Here is a 19,886-nt window from a genome sequence, read left to right as displayed (position 1 = left end):
AATGTACAATTTAGTGGTTTTGCTCACTATAGTCATTTGTACATTTTTATCCGCCCCCCCAACTCCCCCTTCAAAAAAAGCCTTGTATTCCAGTAGCAGCTGCTCCCAATTTCTTTCCAACCCTCTTCCCGCCCTTTTCACCTCATAGTCCTAGGCAACCACCAATGTACTTTCTGTCTCTGTAGATTTGCCTACTCTGGACATTTCAAATAAATGGAAGCATAGCATATGTGGCCTTTTGTGACTGGCTTTTTCAGTTTGCATATTTTCTTTTTCTTTACCTTTCTTTTTTTAATTTTATTTTTTCTTTCTTTATTGATTAAGATATTACATATGTGTCCTTATCCCCCCATTGCCCCCCCCCCCCACTCACGTCCATGCCTTCACCCCTCTGGTGTCTGCGTCCATTGGCTATGCTTATATGCATGCATACAAGTCCTTTGGTTGATCTCTTCTCCCTATGCCTACCCTCTTGTACATGTTACATAATGTTGTACATGTATCAGTAGTTCATTCCTTTTAATTACCAAATGATAGTCCATTGTATGGATATATTGTATTTTATTTAGTTACTCATCAGTTGATGGACATTTGGGTTATTTCTTCTTTTTGGCTATTAGGAATATACTAGTGGCCCGGTGCATAAAATTCATGCATGGCGGGGGGCGGTCCCTCAGCCCGGCCTGCACCCTATCCAATCTGGGACCCCTTGGGACCACTGGCTTCTAACTGCTCACCTGCCTGCCTGCCTGATTGCCCCAACCACTCTGCATGCCAACCTGCTTGCCCCCAACTGCCAACCCTACCCTCCTTCTTGCCCCCAACTGCCCCACCTTGCCAGCCTGATCGCCCCCAACTGCCCTCCCTCCCCTTCCCACTGGCCTGCTCACCCCCAACTGCCCCCCCTGCCAGCCTGATCGCCCCTAACTGCCTCTGCCTCGGCCCGCCACCATGGCTTTGTCCAGAAGGTCTCCCCATCTAATTAGCATATTACCCTTTTATTAGTATAGATTGCTATGAAAATTCATGTGTAAGTTTTAATGTGGACATTTACTTTCATTTCTCTTGGATATATACCATTTTAAAGTCCCACAAGCAATGTGTGAGTGTTGCAGTTTCTCCACATCATTGTGGACACATTATTGTTGGTCCGTTTGATTATAGCCTTCAGAAGGGCAGTCACCTTATAGCCACTGTGGCTGTGAAGTGGTATCTCCTTGAAATTTTAATTTGTTTCTCTTTATTGACTAAGATCTTGAGCATCTTTTTATGTATTTATGCTCTGAGTTTTTGATTCCTGGGGATCATAAAGGACACTCACCTTAGTACTCTCAGGAATATTTTTAAAAGAATAACCAAGGACCTAAAACAGTGCCAGGTCCATCCCATCTATCCTTAGGTAGTCATTCTGCCACACCAGATTAGATCATGGAAAACTTAGTGGAGATTACAATATTCTGAACTGTGTGGGTTCAACAAGAAGTTGAAAATAGGAAACAGGATCTCTTGGGTAAAAGGAACGGGAGGTTTTGTGAGAGGAGTGCTGAATCTCTTTCTAGGCCAAAGGATAGAGAATTGTAACTGAGCAATATCAGAGGGCCATGGGTCCAGTGAAGAAAAGCGCAAGGTAGTGGGAGTGAAGGGAGAGGACAAGGCAAATAAGAGTATAAGAATGTCTCAGTGGAGAATCTCTGCGCTGAAAGCTACTTTGTATTTAACGAGAACGGGGTAAATATTATCCAATGAGCTGGTATATTTCAAAATTCTGAAATAATCTGAAATAGTAGAGTCTAAGAGAATGAAGTATTTCTGCCCTGGGTTCAGATTTGGCCAATTTATTATAGACTAGAGGCCCGGTGCACAAAAATTTGTGCACTCAGGGGGAAGGGGGGGTCCCTCAGCCCAGCCTGTGCCCTCTCGCAGTCTGGGACCCCTCGGGAGATAACACCCTGCTGGCTTAGGCCTGCTCCCGGGTGGCAGAGGGCAGTCCCAATCCCTAGGTGCAGCCCCTGGTCGGGCTCAGAGCAGGGCCGATTGGGGAGTTGGGGCACCGCCCTGTCATGCACAGAGCAGGGTGGATCGGGAGGTTGCGATGCGACCCTCAGTCACGCTCAGGGTAGGGCCAATTGGGGGGTTGGGGCACCGCCCCCTGTCACACTCAAGGCAGGGTCGATGGGGAGGTTGCAGCGCCACCCCCTGTCATGCACAGAGCAGGGCCAATCAGGGGGTTGGGGCACTGCCCCCTGTCACGCACAGAGCAGGGCCCATCAGGGGGTTGGGTAGCTCCCCCCCTGTCACGCACAGAGCAGGGCCAATCAGGGGGTTGGGGCGCCGCCACTGTCACACTCAGGGCAGGGCCGATGGGGAGGTTATGGCTCTACCCCGTCACACACAGAGCAGGGCCCGTTTTGGGGCGGGGGGGGGGGGGTTGGGGCGCCGCCTTCTATCACCCACAGAGCAGGGCCAATCAGGGAGTTGGGGTGCCGCCACTCTCACACCCAGGGCAGGGCCGATGGGGAGGTTATGGCTCTACCCTGTCACACACAGAGCAGGGCCCGTGGTGGTGGTGGTGGGGGGGTTGGGGTGCTGCACCCTGTCATACACAGAGCAGGGCTGATCAGGGGGTTTGGGCGCTGCCCCCTGTCACGCTGATCCCAGTGCCAGGAGGCCTCGCGGCTCCGCTGATCCCAGTGCTGGGAGGCATATTACCCTTTTACTATATAGCATAGAGGCCTGGTGCACATGTGGGAGCCAGCTGGTTTGCCCTGAAGGGTGTCCTGGATCAGGGTGGGGGTCCCCACTGGGGTGCCTGGCCAGCCTGGGTGAGGGGATGATGGCTGTTTGCAACTAGTCACACACCCTTCAGGGTGGGGGTCCCCACTGGGGTACCTGGCCAGTCTGGGTGAGGGGCTGAGGGCTGTTTTCAGGCTGTCTGGTGACTGAAGCTCCCAACTGCTCCTTTTTTTCTTTTTTTTTTTTCTTTTTTTATTCTGGGCCAGCTTTAGCTCTGGCTCCAGCTCTGAGGCCTCTGCTGCTGAAAGCAGGTATCTGGTTTGTTTGTGTTCTATAATCGAAACTCTGTATCAGCTCCAGCTCTGAGATCCTGGCTCGCTGAAAGCAGGTTTCTGGGGTTTTGTTTAGCTTCTATATTTGTTACAATGTTTCAAACTGCCAGCTCAGAGGCCAGCAAGGCAGGCGGGGAACGTTGGAGTCCACCGTCACTGAAGCAAGCAAGCCTCATTCATTTTCGCTTTAAGCTGCCTGGCTGCCGGCTGCCATCTTGGCTGGCAGTTAATTTGCATATCTTGCTGATTAGCCAATGGGAAGGGTAGCGGTCGTACGCCAATTACCATGTTTCTCTTTTATTAGATAGGATACTCTGTGGTATTTTTTGGTACCTTAAGTCACATCTAATTATAGTATTATGGGCAGAGAAGCCATAATCACCATTAAAAAAAAAAATCTTCTCTCAGTTAATGTTTTCATTCAAATTAATGCTTTAATCAAAGTGATGAACCTTATATCACTAAATAAGGAATACTTTTGAGTAAATTAAAAAATTTTAAGTATATGAATTTTGCACACAATGTGCCACCTACTGGGTACTTAAATCTAATTTCTCTCTCCTGTTGATGTGAATTTTAGGTGAGGTATCTCCTCTGCTTCTTGAATACTAGACCCAGTGGGACCATGTACATTTGCCTTTTGTTTACAGTGATATTTTCAAGTACACTCTATTTCCAAGAAAACAGCTGCTGTCCTTAAGTCAAACTGCACGCATAGCACTGTGACCATTGGAATGGAGACGAATTACCTCATTAGGAGAATGCACCTCTCCCTAAGGGAACTGATCCTGGGGCTTTTATTTTTGACATGTTCTGAGGAAATCTCTTAAGACAGCTGGGTAATCTTTGCTTCATTGCTACTATGGTTTACATCTTAAAAAACAACAACACTTGATATGCTTCTCCATGTTGAACATGGGATTCTCTGATCTGTGTCTGTTTAGCAAGTAATTTCCCTCCTTTCCCTTATCCAGAAGTTCCTGGCTATAGTGCTCTTTGTGAAAGAAGGATTATTGAATGTGTACAGTTAGCCACGTGTTAAAATAGGAGAAGGCTTGATGTAACTAAGAAAATTGGCCTTGGAACTATCATTTTGTCAGCCCAACACTTTTTGCGTCATTACATGTTTTTGTGTGTTGATTGCCATGCTCCTCTTTTTCTACAGGCTGGGAAGGGATGATACCCAGTTTGAAGTTAGCATGGCCAACAACGGATGTGAAGTGCATCGTTTTGATCCTAGTGTCAAGTCGGCTCATATTCTGGAGAATCAGCGCCTCTGGTATCACCGCTTGTCCATTGACTGGCGGGACCCCCATCCAGCTGTTGCTGCCCTAAAGCCGCATAGCAACACCAGAAAATTGGGGACCATTTTGAATGAATTTGGGCATCACAAGGTGAGAATTTTTTCATTTGATTTCATAATCAGGTAAAGTGAACAAACTCATAAACTGTGTGTATTTTTTTTTAATACAAGCCAAGAATTGGATAGTTGAAGGTCCAGTTTAAAAAAATTATTTTTGATTTACATTTTACATTCAATATTATTTTGTATTATTTCAGGTATACAGCATTGGGGTTAGACAATTATATTCTTCACAAAGTGTGATCCCACCAATATTTCCAGCACCCACTTAGCACCATACACAGTTATTACAATATTATTGACTGTATTCCCAATGCTGTACTGTGTATCCCCATGACTCTTTTGTAACTAGAAGATCCAGCTTTAACCTTACTCATTATCCGTCATTATTTATAGAGTCAACTCTGTAGACCTAAGGTTTTGACAAATGTAGAAATATTTATATTGATTTTAAAAATTTAGTTGCTGTTGAGTAGGGGTAAGTAAGGTTTTGACTAAGAAAGCTACTCCTAGCATAGGCTCCAGCATACCATTTCCGATGGGCAATTGATTTAAAATTTCCAGACAGAGGAAACTATTTATGTCAGCCTCAAATACAAAAAGTAATCAGAGTCAGGTTTATGTTTGATAACAGATTGCTTGTGTATCATATTTCTCATTGTTATAACAACTTTTTGAGTCTCCAGGCTCTGAAAGGTCAGAAAATATGTGTAGCTTTGATTAAAATGTACTTTGTAAAATTGAATCGACATTACTAGTATGTGTGTTGCAACTGAGAGATACTTAGGTTCAAAGGATGTCAGATCTCTACAAATATTTTATTGTGAATAGATAGCAAAAAAGAGACTCCAACTTTGAACTGTGTTCCTAAAAGCAGAGCTGAGCTAATTGCATTTTGTAGGGAGATACTAGAAAAATTCTCCTGAGTGTAGCTGGCTTCTGTTTGATCACCAGCCTTCTGGGCTTGGCCTATCTTGGCCTATTATTCCCAGCCAGAGATGGCATGTAATTTAGAACATGCCAGAATAGGTATTTTGGAGAAACAGTGTACATGGAGCTCAATTTTAAACTTGAGTTTGCTGCTTGATCTTTAATAAAAGGGCTTTTCCTCTGCATTGTTCTTTCCCCTCCTCCCCCTCCCCCCCCCTCCTCCTCCTCCTCCTCCTCCTCTTCTTCAAAAACAAAAACCAACAACAAACAAAACAAAAATACAAAACACCAAACTCCCTTTAATTCAACAGCAGGAGCTTCTTCAAGAACAACTTTAACGAATTTTCTCTTCTTTTAACATGTGATTAACTACTGATTTGTATTTTGCTTTGCCATTGAGAGTACCTAGCATTTAATAGTTAGAAGCCTCAATGAAAAGTATATAGGATATTTGGGTAAAACCTGTGAACAGAACCCAAAGAACTGAGAGCATTCTTTAGAACTTTATTTTGTTTTTGCTGCCTGTTACCTTCATAGACCTGCTTTTTACAGCTGAAAATTAGCTGACAGGCTTGATTCTCAAACATGTCAACTCTAGATTATTCCAAGAGCGAACTACTGATCTTTGTGATCATTTAGGCGTGTTCCTGCTTCTCCTTAATGCTCTTTACATCCTGGCCCCTATCCACCACCACTCTTTAAGAAAAGACTGAGTAGAGGAAAGAGGTGAAGCTTAAAATGATTTTGCTTTTTTTCCCGTAATATTTTTAAAACTTTGGAATATGTGAGGATAAAATGAGACATTGAAAAACGACCTGTGGGTGTAATTTATTTAAGCCATATTGCCTATGGAAAAGGTGTTCTTAGACAACCAGATTCGCACCTGATTTGTGCTTGTTTGACTCCATGGGAGCTGAAGTAGGCAAACCTGAATGCTGAGGATGAAGCAGGAAGCCTCAACAGCAGAAACATTTCCATCCCCGGAAAGGAGACATGCTCTGGAACATTCCTTGTATTCCAAAGGCTACTTATTTTTATTAAAAAACATGAATAATGTCACTTACAAATAGTTAAGATGGTAATTTTTATGGGTATTTTACCACAATAATAATAATAAAAAAAACAACACAGGAAAAAAAGACCTCTGGTAAATAATGAAAGTGATCTGGCTCAGAATTGTCAGAATGTTTTTGCTGCTTAAAAACAAAACAAAAAAAACTTGTTGAAAAATTTTAAAGAGCCTGACATTCTTTTGTAGAGATGATTTTTGGGGGAATGCTTTAAAACAAATACAAAACTAAGCCCGTCAGTCATGGCTTCCTTTAGGAACATGCTTCTAGGAGTGATGTGATACCAGATAAAGGGAAAATTCATTTCTGGCCTGTAGCACACTAGGGCTGTTTTCATTTTGCTGCATGCGTACAGATACTGGTAGATAGGACGTGGCTCTGGCAGGGAAAGCAAACAGAAAAAACAACTCACACTAAAACATGGCAGTACTTATTTTCTCTCTCCTCTTTCTTCCCCGCTGAAAGCGGCTGTAGAAACCAAAGTGGTGTTAGTTGTGTTGTTTTCACTTCATGACTTTAAAGCATATCCTATAGTTTGATGATGTTCTCCATGTTAAGCTGTTATTTTTTTTTCTTTTATTCAGACCTCGATTCTAGCCACTCTGGCAAAATGTCAGCAAAATGAAACGCAGTATATTGCAATGGTGACAGAAAGATGCATATGGCTTTCTCAGTACTTTTAAAACTCTCTGGTAATTTTAACTTCAAACTATAAATCAAAAATCTTTCTAACGCATCAAGGGAGAGCAGCTGCCTCAGCAAAAGCTCGAGAACCAGAAGCTCAGTCTGTCAGGGAATAATTTCACCTGAATCCAGCATTATCTGAAATGATTAACTGTCTTTACCCAATTGCTTGTTGCTGTAACTACGCATTAGATTTTTTCCAGAATATGACTAGAAGTATTGAATCTGAAGTTTCTGCACATATTAATCATAATCTCTGCTTTTTTCCCCCCTAAGGTCTTGATTACACAGAGTATGCTAGATGACCCAGGCAGGTTAATGATAAATTATTATTTTCAGTCTCCGCCATGCTGATGAGATGAATAACAGGACTGCGTTAGAGCTTACCTCTGCAAACTCAGTAGTCTAGGTTTGAGACCTGGGTCCTCTGGCTGGTTTTTGGCATTGGGCAAGTCTTAAATGACTCTCTGGTGCTCAGTTTGATTGTCAATAAAATTGGGACAGCGATACCACTTAAATGGGTTGTTTTTGAGGCCTGGGCCAGAAAACAGTGTGAAAGGCTCTAGCCGAGTGTCTGGCATGAATTAGTCATCTGTTTGTAAGTTCAAAGAATTTTTATGAACAGTTTCAGAAAATTTGTACTGAATTTCATAGAAAACATTTTCTTGCCCTATTTTCAGGGGAAAAACATGGGAGATTTTTTTTTCTGGAAATTGTTAACTGCACCTAATTCCAGTCAAGAGTTTTAAATGAATGTTTTGTGTGAAACTGAAGGGCAATTGGTCCTTCATCGTGGTTGTTGGGAACTATTATTGTTTGTTGCCTCAGGTACTGAACAGTTTTGCTGTGATTGTCCAGAAAGTAAATAGAAATGTAATAAGCTGCTGGAAAGTAATACAGAGCAGATGTAACCTGAGGGGGATGACCCGGATAAAGCTGACTCAGTGCTGAGAAAGGATGGGGTACTCCCTCTCCTCCCTGGACGCTACCCCAGCTGTTGAGTGTCCCCATGGATCCTCACAGGAGAGGCAGTTTCTGCTTCCCTGGCCTGAGGGCTCCCCATTGATCACAAAACATCATTTCTGCCTGGCTGGCATGGCTCAGTAGTTGAGGATCGACCTATAAGCCAGGAGTTCATGGTTCGATTCCCGGTCAGGGCACATGCGGGCTCCATCCCCAGTATGGGGCATGCAGGAGGCAGCACATCAATGATTCTCTCTCATCATTGATGTTTCTATCTCTCTCACCCTTGCCCTTCCTCTCTGAAGTCAATAAAAATATATAAACAAAAACAAAACATCAGTTCTGTTGTGTGGTCACTGCTGTATTAGAGAGAAATATGGGCTTTGAAATTCAACTACAGAAAGATTCCTTTCCTTTTTGCTTGTCAGATTGGAAGATATAAACAAGATATTGATGCTGCCCTACATTGGAGTGCTTCTTGGGAATAATACTCGTGCTTTGCTGCTGGAAATGGAAAACGATAGCACTTTCTGGAAGAAAACTCAACCATGTGTATAATGATGTCACCTTTTATTCCTAGAAAACTTAGTCAAATTCTATTTCATCTGCTATTAGTTCTGCCATTCCAGCTCTTTTTGGATAAGTGTTTTTATGAAATGCCATTCTAAATTCCTTTATTTTTATTTTTTTGGATATAGTTTTAATTTATGTAGCATATAAGAGTGACATTCAGTAGATGCCTGGATTATGTTTTTAAATCCAATCTGATAATCTCTGTCTTTAAACAGGTGTGTTCAATTCACTTAATTCATAGTAATTGGGATTAATTTTTACTCTTTTAAATTGGGCTTTTTGGTTTTCAGTACATTTTTCTCTTCTTGCCAAAGCTTATTTTTTTATTCTTTGTGGTTACCTTTAAATTTTAAATGTATATAATTATAAAATTTTAAAGCAACATATAAAATTATCAATATTTTTATATTTCTCCTAAATACATCAAGGATTATAGCAAGTTAACTGCCCATTTAACATGGACTCCCACATGGTTCTTTTCTGGAGGTTGTTTTTAAAAAATATTTTTTTATTGATTTCAGAAAGGAAGGGAGAGAGAGAAAGAGAACCATTAATGATGAGAATCATTGATTGGCTGCCTCCTGCCGCCCCCTACTGGGGATTGAGCCCACAACTGCAACTGGGTGGGCATGTTCCCTGATTGGGAATCAAACCATGACCTCCTGGTTCTTAGGTAGACCCTCAACCACTGAGTCATGCCAAGGGCCTTTTTTATATTTTAAAAATGTCAATCACTTTTGGGTGAATTTCTCAATACTAACTTCCAATTTTTTAATTTCCTTTTTAACTATGTCCAGTCTAGAGTTTTATACCATTTATTGATATTTTAAAAAATTGCAATGACTATATTTTTCACTTCCAAGATTTTGAATTGGTATTTTTCCTCTCTGTTTTTTTTTTTTTTTACAGTTTTGCGTATATTTATTTCAAAATGTATTACCACTGCTTGTATGTTTATGAAAGTCGGTATTATTCTTATTGGTTGCTTTGGGCATCCTATACATAGTTATTTTAATCTTTTGTCAGACTGTTCAGCAAAATCAATTTAATCTCAGAATGAATAGTCCACATATTGCTTTAGTTGGCTGTTTCTCATCAGTTGATTTTTGTGTGTATTTTGTAATTTTCGTTTGCTGGCTCATTTTCCGTGGCAGGCTTTGGGTTTGGTTTTGCTTTTTTCTTTTCTTTTTGCTTCACCCTTCTGTGCCTAGTGATTTACAGTGGCCTTCAGGCCTGATCTTACTTCAGCACTCAGGGGCTCCTGCTCCTCCTTGTGCCATTGAGACTATTTAGTCACGGCACCCTATAGGTTCTAGGGTCTGACTCATTTGCAATTTACTAGGGTGAGTCTCTCTCCTCCAATCTCCCTAGACCAGCGGTTGGTTTTGAGGCCCAGCCATAGCCAGTGGTTGTCTGCAGTTTATTGCAGGCTTCTTTCTTCACTAGCCCTTGGCTTTAATACATGGATGTGGCTCAGCTGCTCCCTCAGGAACTTCTCATTCCTACTCCCTGTAGGACGTGCACCTCTGGGCCTACATTTGCTTTATCACCTGTTTTAGGGCAGGAGCTCAGCACGTCCTGGCTTCAGTCCACTCACGGCTGTGTCCTGGTTATAGAGACGCTCATCTTGTTTTTGAGCGAGCCCTGCTTTGTCCTTTTGGTTTATTTCTCTATTTTATGATTCTCTCTTTTTGCTTTGTGTTTGGTGTGGGGATGTGGATGATGCATCTTGCCTTCATACTTTTTTTTTTAAAGTCAACTTGATTCATCTTTCTTAGAATTATCTGCAGAAATAATATGCATGGACTCACGAGTCAACTGTTCTAGTTATGTTTTCTAATAACTGTTAAGAATACCTAACAAATGAAAGATTTTGAAATGCTTATTTGTATTGCTCCAAGTCATATTCTATACCAAGACTGCTCATATTTGAGGTGTATGTGAACCTTCTGGAGAGGCTAATTAAAGTGCAGACATTGATTCAGGAGGCCCTGGGTGGGGCCCCAGATTCTGCATTTCCAATAAACTCCCAGGTGGTGCTGCTGCTGTTGAGGGGACCATCCATGGAGTAGCAAGATCGGTACCACAGCCTGAGAAACACAGGAGCAGAGGATGCTCAGTAGTAATTGGCAGGGCGGGGACTTGAAGCTGGGTGGTGTTCCCCCAGAGGCCCAGCACGGGCCACTCTGTGCTCTGTGGCTGCCCTCCCCGTAGGCCGAGTCCCTGCCAAGGGTGCGGTGAGGCACAGATGCTGTGTTGTGCTCCGGGTCGTTTCCCATGCTTGTTCCTGTGCCAACCTGTGCCAGATTTTTGTACTCAACGAGCTGTTTTCCTGGGACAAAAATGTCCTCTGGTTGTCTGCGACACAATTCAAGGCCCAGACATGCCCGAGTCCTAGGTGATTAATGGTTTAGCTGGACCCTTGCTCTCAGGTGTGTGTTCCTAGCTCAGCCCGAGGCCAGAGACCTTTTACTGTATGGAATCCCATCCCAAATGGCTAGTGAAAGACTCAGGAAATAGATAAGCTACTTGCCAACCTGACTTTCTCATCAGTACCTTCCTAAACAAAGTTGCAGGGTATCAAAGTTTGAGTATTTTATCTTGTATACAACCATTTCAGAATTAATTAGCGGCAGCTTGAGCATCCAGGGGCCTTCGTCAGTGATGTTTCAGAAGAACATTTGGGTGGAACAGTTCAGGGAAACAGGATTTGCTGTGGTAAAGGGAGAAGTCTAGGTGACTCTTCTAGGCCCCAGTGCAATCTTCTGTTTCGATTTGTTTATGTTCCTGTTTCAAAGAGAGCTGTCTTTCTGTGTATTTGAAGGCAGCTTCACCTTGCAGAATTGCTGTTTAATCACAGCGGTGCTGTGTTTCTGTGAAATAAGCCAGTGGCAATTTAGGAGTAATGAGTCACGGTCCCGAGTTGCAATTAGAAATGCAGAGGCATCTTCCGGTCTCCATCAGTCTGCAGTGGACCCTAAAGACAAGGCATCTTGAGAAAGTGAGTCAAGAACTTCCTCCCTCAACATTTAGGAAATGAGTTTTGGCTTTTTATCTTTTTCACTCTTCTCTAACGGTGAGATTTGCTGTGAAACGAAATGCCCGGGCTCTTCTGGGTGACTTTCACACCATCTAGTATTTAGCTAGCATGTAGACACAAGAGGTTCCAAAGCCCATGTGGAGAATGAGCTAGGTACACCTGGACTTAGCGATGGTTTGTGTTCTCTTTGGCGCATTCTCCCCTTGGATTTCCCTGGGCAGAAGCCATGACTGGCGTTTTGTGTAAATGGTGCTCTGGAATTCGGAGACCCACTCCCACCTGTGCAACCAAGTGATTCTCATATTTTACTGTTAGAACTCGGGATATCGGTAAACCAAAAATAGCAGCATCAGGCCACAAGCACAGAGTCGAATCACCTAGGGAACTTGATTAAAATGTCAAACCCAAGACCAACCTCAGAGATTCGGATTTAGCTGGTCTGGCACGGAGCCCAGGAACCTGCATTTCACCCCCCACACCCCACTCTAACCCAGGTGACATGAAGATCAATCACCCTTTGATGACCTCAGTGTGTAGAGAGGACGTGAGGGGCTCAGCCTTTCCTTCGCAAGCCCTTATCCCCTGCTGTGCATAAAACCCTTTAAACAAGAAGGCAGTCCAGAGCTTGGCTGCCCCATTCTGCGGCCTTCCTCCCTGTCTGCTTCCAAGTTGCCGTGTCCTCTCTGCCTCAGTTTCCCCCCCTGTTGCATGATGTCTGATGCATAACACCTGCATTTGAGAAGATTGTGAGGCAAATAAGCTCATCTCAGTGAGAGAAATGAAGGGGAAGTTTTGATGAGACCAGAATTGGGATTTTACATAAAAGAAAGCAGTATGGCAAAACTGGCTTCTTTGAGATTTTCAAAGGGGCCTGGTATTATTACAAAAGAGGAAGATTTCACATATGGAGGACATCAGTCTCCAGGGAGCTGGCATTTGTTTTTGTTCTTTGCTGTGAACCAGAGGTGGGCGTATTTGTCTGAGAATCTTGCCATCTTGACAAAATTTGGGGACTCAGAGCCACGTGAATCCGGAGGAGGCAGAGGCGCGCTAAGCTTCAGGGGCCCGGAAAGGTTTCCTTTGTGGGACTCCTTTCCTGGCGGAGACTGTGATCCATAGAAGGATGCCACGTTCAATGTTGTGCGGCTCAGATTCGCTGGGTCATGCAGCTCAGCGAGTTCCTTTATGTGTGTTCAAAAATGCTTAACGCCTTTTGACAGTAAAAGCCCCCAGAAGTCGCTATCACATTAGTGCAGCCTTTGAGGGAGTGTATTCCTGAGCAAATCCTGTGAGGTCACACCCAGGCTGTCTACTTCTGCCTTGGGGCTCAGCAGTGCCAGTTCCCCGAGGTGCCCAAGCAAAACAAAACACCCATGGGGCAGACTCCAGGGCCTTGGGAAAAGGCCGTCACACTTTCATGTGGAGATAAAACCTGATTTATTTTCCAGTCAGTAAAAATATCAGGACAAGAATGTTGCATTTGCCACATTCTAGTTAAAAATATACGGACCATTAAAAAACACACCAATTTCCTAGCGTAGCTTGGCATTCAACAGTTTTGCAATTAAAATGATAATGCAACATTTCTTATAAGAACTTCTCTTTAAAATCAGTGCGATGGGCTCACCACACACCATTAGGAGGAGTTATGTAAAGCAGTCTCTCTGTTCCAAGTTTTATTTTAAGATTTAATTTATTCCAGATTCTGCAGGAAAAAAAACATCCACGCGACAAGCCTGCTAACAGATGTCAATTTAGTTTTATAGCACATGCCTGCACTTCAGATCGGAAAATGGAGATTATTCTCTCTGCCTGCTGTTTAGTACATGACACAGCTTCCTAACACTGTGCCCCGGAGGACAGCTGATTAATAATCTATGGACGGGCAACTTATCACCTGCTTTCATCTTCGGCAGGGTTGAGTGTAAGCTTCATTTCACATCACGCCTTTGAATTCAGAGAGGTGCTGGAAAGAGCAGAGGTGCCAGAAAATGGATTGTTCTCTGTGTCAATATCATTCAGGTCAGAAGACAGATTATACTGCAGTGAAAAGAAATAATAGGAAAAAATAAGAATTATTCAATTAGATATAACTAAATCTATATTAAATTCTTTTATGGTATTGGTAGATAAAGTAATTCTATGTAATAAATATTATGTCAAAATCAACTATTAATGGACATAAGACACTGGGGGGTAGGGGAGGCCAAGGGATTGTCAAGGGCGGGGGAAAAAAAAAAGGACACATATGTAATACCCTTTGTAATACTTTAAGCAATAAAAAAAAAAAACTTCCATAAAAAAAAATCAACTATTAACAAAAATGCTTTACTTCTTCATATTCACAGGTCCCATTTCTCTAAGTTCACATGGCACAGTAATTATTGGTTTATATGTTGCACTTCTGTTTACATTCCCATCTGTAGGTCTGGTCCGTCCATCTATCCACCCATCCATCCATTGAATAAATATTTATTAAGCACATTCTCTATGCAAGGACCTGTGCTTAAATAAAAAAGATACAATCTCTTTTTAATTTAAAAAAATTTTTAAATTTTAAATACACAACATAACATTTACCTTCTTACCCATTTTCAAGTGTATAGTTAGGTAATGCTACGTATATCCACATCGTTGTGCACCTGGTCTCTAGAATGTTTCCATTTGGCAAAACTGAAACTCTAACTGCATTAGACACTAATTCCTCTCTCCCCTCAGGCCTTGACCACCACCATGCTAGTTTCTGTTCTAGTGAATTTGACTACAGTAGGTGCCTCATAGAAGTGGGATGGTATAGTATTTGCCTTTTGTGATGGCCTTATTTCACGGAGCATATGAGCCACAACGTTCATCCACCTTGTAGCATGTGGTAGGATTGCCTTCCTTTTTAAGGCTGAATAATACTCCCTCGTATGCCACATTTTGTTTATCCATTCACCTGTCAATGAACAATTAGGTGGCTTCCACCTCCTGCCTATTGTGAGTAACGATGCTATGAGAATGGGTGCAAATAGCTTTCCAAACTCTGCTTTTAGTTCTTTTGGATCCAGATCCAGAAACTGCCATGTAATTTTTTTGAGAAACTGCCATACAATTTTTCACAGTGACTCCACCAGTTTACATTCCCATAGACAAGTCTCTTAAGATTTAACATGTTGCTAAAAAGACAGAAATGTGATCCTGTAATGAGTGCTATGAAGAAGAAGTACCATGTGCTATGGGAGTGTTTAATAGAGAAATTCAACCTAATATGCCATTTGTTTTTGTAGTATCCCTGATGCCTCACTATGGTGAGGACTCTGTAAGTGTTTGGTGGGGGGGTGAGCGGGCCATTTAGACCCTTGGTGAATAGACCCCTTTCCTTGGCTTCCTTCCTGCTTTTCAGCTGCTCCTCATTCTCCAAGGATGGCTCGGGAGAGCAGCAAGAGTCTTTGTGAGTAGATTGCTAGCTTTTGCTTGGTTGCCTCTATTGATCTCTGGTGAGATTATGGAAAAAATTTTCCTAGAAATGTCCTTTTCCTAATTCTGCATATCATCTAATATTCAGAGATGCTCAGATATTTCCACCAGATATGTATGTCCCAGTCTTTTCTTTGGGGGAAAAAAAAGAAAGCTGCCTGAAGATGTAAGATGAAAGTGTAGTGATGGTAGGGAGTGGTGGGTATTCAGGGAGAAAATGTTCTTTCTATTCTTAGAATACTGCCTCTATTCCCTAAAGAATTTTTTTTCTATAAAGACAGAAAAAGGGCCTCTTTCTCTTTTGGCTCAAATCAGTAACATTTTTGCTCAATTCTGTGCTATTTATAGATACTTTAAATTGAAATTTCATTCTTGAGATTTTAAAGGAAATTTCAGATATTTAAAATGCATAAGCATTATATTTGGAGACTTAAACTTCTTGTTCCTGGTTTTAGAAAAGGAATCTGCTTACCTGATACCCAAACCAGTGAAATACATAGCTGTTATTCTGTCCAGTGTTTTATTTTGCTAACAGTTGAGGCAAAGAAAGAGGCTGGCCACAAACATATTTGGCACAGCTCTTTCCTTAGAAATCTTTATTGGTTCTGCTCTTTGCCACGACATTATTATTCTGATGAGCTGGAGAGATCCAGTTATCTGTCTGAAGTGAGTCCTGAGGGTTTCTCCCAGTTGCTCTGATCATGTTATTGGCACGGGAAAACAATGATGATGACATTTCAGAATGCTGTTGTTGAGGTAGGCGGCAAAATTGGGCTATGCTGCCCAGAGGAAGGGTCATTGGCTCCCAGCCAAAAAGACCCTGATACAAGTTTTATCTTCTGTTGGTTGTGTGACTGGCACAGGTGAAGGAAGCCCTTTGAGCCACATTTTATTTTTCTGTAAAATGGGGATGGTAATACCTCCCATGCAAGACTGTTGGGACTGAAGACAAAAAGGCCTGTAAGGAACCTAGCACAGGGCCTGGCCAGGTGCTCCCCATTTGAAAACTGCTTATTAAACAGTTATTGTTGGGTTGGGTTGATTTGAATTGTCTTAGGCCAATATTCAGATACTCACAGTGGAGTACACAGTATGGAACATTTGGTATATTTTATTGCTCTTCTGCTTTCTTGGTGATAGTGGAAAATTCCCAATAGGTCAACCATTTACCCCAGAAAATGGAGTCGGCATTCTGAATTGGGTTTTGGAAGTGTTGGAACAGCAGCAGAGTGAACCTGATGTTCAGACACCTCTTCCATGTCCTTGGGATCAATCTTTTGTCAGTGACAATCATAAATAATTGATGTGCATTTCAAATAGTTTACTGCTTTATGGCATTGGTAGAAATCATGTAATTCAGTCATCTTTCCTACAGTCCCTGACTGGTGTGAAACATGAGGTAAATAAATACAGGGGCAGTGGAATGAGGTAGCTTCACTCTGTTGGTAAGCATCTTTCTAAAACGACGGTGGTAAAACCTGTCTGGGTGGCTGAGCACCCTGAGATCAGAGCCCTCCTTATAAACCACTATACTATTTGTGGTACATTATGAAATACCAACATCAGTAATTTAATGATTTGATTTAGGGATAATTTTACCAGGAGAAAGCACGACTACTTATATGTATCTATATATATAAAAGCCTAAGTGACTGTTATGGCAGAACAACCGGAATGACCGGTCGCTATGACATGCACTGAGCAGGTAGGCAGGCGAGCCGTTAGGGGCGAGCAGGCAGGCAGGCAGGCAGGTGAGCAGATAGGGGCGAGTGGTCCCGGATTGTGAGAGGGATGTCCAACTGCAGGGATTGGGCCTAAACTGGCAGTCAGACAGACCCCAAGGGGTCCCAGATGCGAGAGGGTGCAGACTGGCTGAGGGACCCCTCCACCCCCGTGCACAAACTTTGTGCACTGGGCCTCTAGTGTAATATAAAGTCACAGCAATGATCAGTTGTAACCAAGCGACAGAAATAAGCAGGATTGACTACTTCAGGTTTCCCTATTAATATTTGGTTGCCACCTTTCATTTATTTTTCTTCTATTGGTCCTTGGTGGCAGACAATTAGCAGATAGTATGACGGCCTAAGAAGTACTGATGAGTTTTGTCATGTGGGAAATTACCTGGATGCAATGTAGCCTCCAAATTTATACTACCAGGCAAGCTATTCCCAAATTAAGATGTTTGAATTACATGGTTTGTTGAGTCCATTTAAAACACACAGTGAGAAGTAAGGGGAAAGAGATGGAGTAGGTTTATATACTTAGGATTGGGTACAAATGAGGTAGGAGGATCACAAAGCCTGAGTCCTTGTCAGTCTCCACCCTCCTCTCCCCCAGCCTCCTCTTTCACCTTCCCCCACTTCTCCTCCCCTTCTTCCTTCCTCTTCTCCTTTTCCCCCTCCCCTTCCTCCTCTCTCATCAGCCTTTTCTGCTTATGGTGTGTTTAAGAGGAACAGAGTTAAGGTTTGGAGCAAGGAGTCTCAATTGGAGAGAACAGGGACAAGTATGTCTGGCCACAATTGTAAGCTCACCAGTTAGTCGATGAGCAGCTCTGAATTTTATCTGGCAGAGTATCTGTGGGGCCAGAGTGGGTGTAACCAATGGGTGGCCAATTTAAGACCTCATAAATATTGCGTGACTTGCATACCTCATGCATACTTAATGTTTAGTGACAATTTTGTGTTTAGTCAGCATTTCCATTTCTATGTTCAGCACATGTATGTACTACTTACTTTATTTATGCCCAGTGTCTCATAAGTTACTTATACATACTTAACACATCTTACAAGTTTCACCTATCCCATTTGATTTCTCATTTTCTATAGCAGAATTAAATACTCTCAAATAAAAAAAGAAATGCACATTACTAATCTAAACCCTAAAATTGATAGGATTGTGTTGATTAATGTTGTTTTCACCATTAACCTTCCTCAACACTTCAGTGTTCAAACACTTCTATCCAGTGTTACACAGGCCCTTGCTGATAAGGAAAGTGCGATATTTGACAATCCTGTGAAGTCATTCTGCATTTTACTCTCTTGGTGTGGTAATTAGCTGTAGAAGATAGATTTGGGTGTGGACTTATCTTAGGACTTTCCTGGAAATTATTTTTATTTAAAAAAAAATAAGGCTACTTATATTAATTTGTTCATTATCATTCAACTCCCTTAAAATTGATCTTCAGAAAAAAACATTGGGGCATATTTTTAAGCTCCACAGTGCCCAAAATAATGCTTTCTGACAAGTAGGAATATTTCTCCTGTGATTAAATTCTGGTTAATTGCGATTTTGCTATTCAGCTGATAGCTATCATTTCATAGATGGTTCTACTAGAGGATAAGTGTTTGTGTTACAGAGTCTCTGATCTCAGGCTCAGGATAGCCAGGATCTTAAAATTTCATAGAAAATTGAACTCACTAAATCACATTTTACCTCCTCTTTAGCCATTGGTCTCAGTTTCTTTCCCTGATCTAGGTTTTAACACAAGTTGTTTCAAAGAGGAAAGTGAAGAGATAAAGTTTAGTCTCATCTAGCTTTCTTGTGAAAAGTGATAATGTGCAGAGAAACCAAAAGCATTAGCAAGGAACATAAACAGAAGGAATATTCTACCCACTGGAGAGTGAGCTCTCAGAAAGCCCTTTATTCATTTAACAACACAAGGGAATCAGAAATGAAAGACTCAGCACATTCAGTGACATAATTACTTGGGCCTGTTAGAATTACAGGAAGTAGGAAGGATAGGGATTTGGCCAGCAGTGTTGCTATCATATACAACAAACATGTGCTAATATCATTGACTAGAGGCCTGGTGCACGAAATTTGTGCATGGGTGGGTGGGGGGGGGGGGGCTGTCCCTCAGCCCAGCCTGCATCCTGTCCAATCTGGGACCCCTCTCACAATCCAGGACTGCTGGCTCCCAACTGCTCGCCTGCCTGCCTGTCTGATTGCCCCTAACTGCTTCTGTCTGCCAGTCTGATCACCCCCTAAGCACTCCCCTGCCAGTCTGATCGACTGCTCCCCTGCCGGCCCGATTGCCCCCAACTGCCCTCCCCTGCTGGCCCGGTCACCCCTAACTGCCCTCCCCTGCTGGCCCGGTCACCCCTAACTGCCCTCTCTTGCCAGCCTAGTTGCCCCTAACTGCCCTCCCCTGCCGGCCAGGTCTCCCCCAACTGCCCTTCCCTGCAGGCCTGGTCACCAGCCTGGTTGCCAGCCTAGTTGTCCCTAACTGACCTCCACTGCAGGCTTGGTCCCCCCCAACTGCCCTCCCCTGCAGACCTGGTCCCCCCAAACTGCCCTCCCCTGAAGGCCTTGTCCCTCCCAACTACCCTCCCCTACAGGCCTTGTTCCCCCAAACTGCCCTCCCCTGCAGGCCTGGTCCCCCACAACTGCCATCCCCTGCAGGCCCAGTTACCCCCAACTGCCCTCCCCTGCTGGCCCGGTCACCCCTAACTGTCCTCCCTTGTCCGCCTAGTTACCCCTAACTGCCCTCGCCTGCCAGCCAGGTCTCCCCCAACCGCCCTCCCCTGCAGGCCTGGTCGCTCCCAACTGCCCTCCCCTGCAGGCCTGGTTGCTCCCATCTGCCCTCCCCTGCAGGCCCAGTCACCCCTAACTGCCCTTCCCTGCTGGCCTAGTCACCCCCAACTGCCCTCCCCTGCTGGCCTGGTCACCCCCAACTGCCCTCCCCTGCTGGCCTGATTGCCCACAACTGCCCTCCCCTGCTGGCCATCTTGTGGTGGCCA

The 19,886-nt window shown here is 43.2% G+C and overlaps 1 protein-coding gene across 1 annotated transcript in view; it reads left to right on the top strand.

Annotated features, from left to right (window-relative positions):
* The window catches only part of METTL24 (methyltransferase like 24), a gene marked incomplete at its 5' end in the record, with an annotated part of 79,900 nt that overhangs the window by 44,124 nt on the left and 15,890 nt on the right, over window positions 1-19,886 (top strand). Inside the window, one exon of the mRNA XM_081094805.1 lies at window positions 4,231-4,459. Coding sequence (XP_080950931.1) covers window positions 4,231-4,459 — 229 coding nt within the window. The remainder of the gene's footprint in view (window positions 1-4,230; window positions 4,460-19,886) is intronic.

This window comes from Myotis nattereri, assembly GCF_964212035.1.
Source record: "Myotis nattereri genome assembly, chromosome: 6".
Lineage (NCBI taxonomy): Eukaryota > Metazoa > Chordata > Mammalia > Chiroptera > Vespertilionidae > Myotis > Myotis nattereri.
The sequence above is the reverse complement of the archived record's forward strand: the minus strand, read 5'-3'. Positions and strand labels throughout refer to the sequence as shown.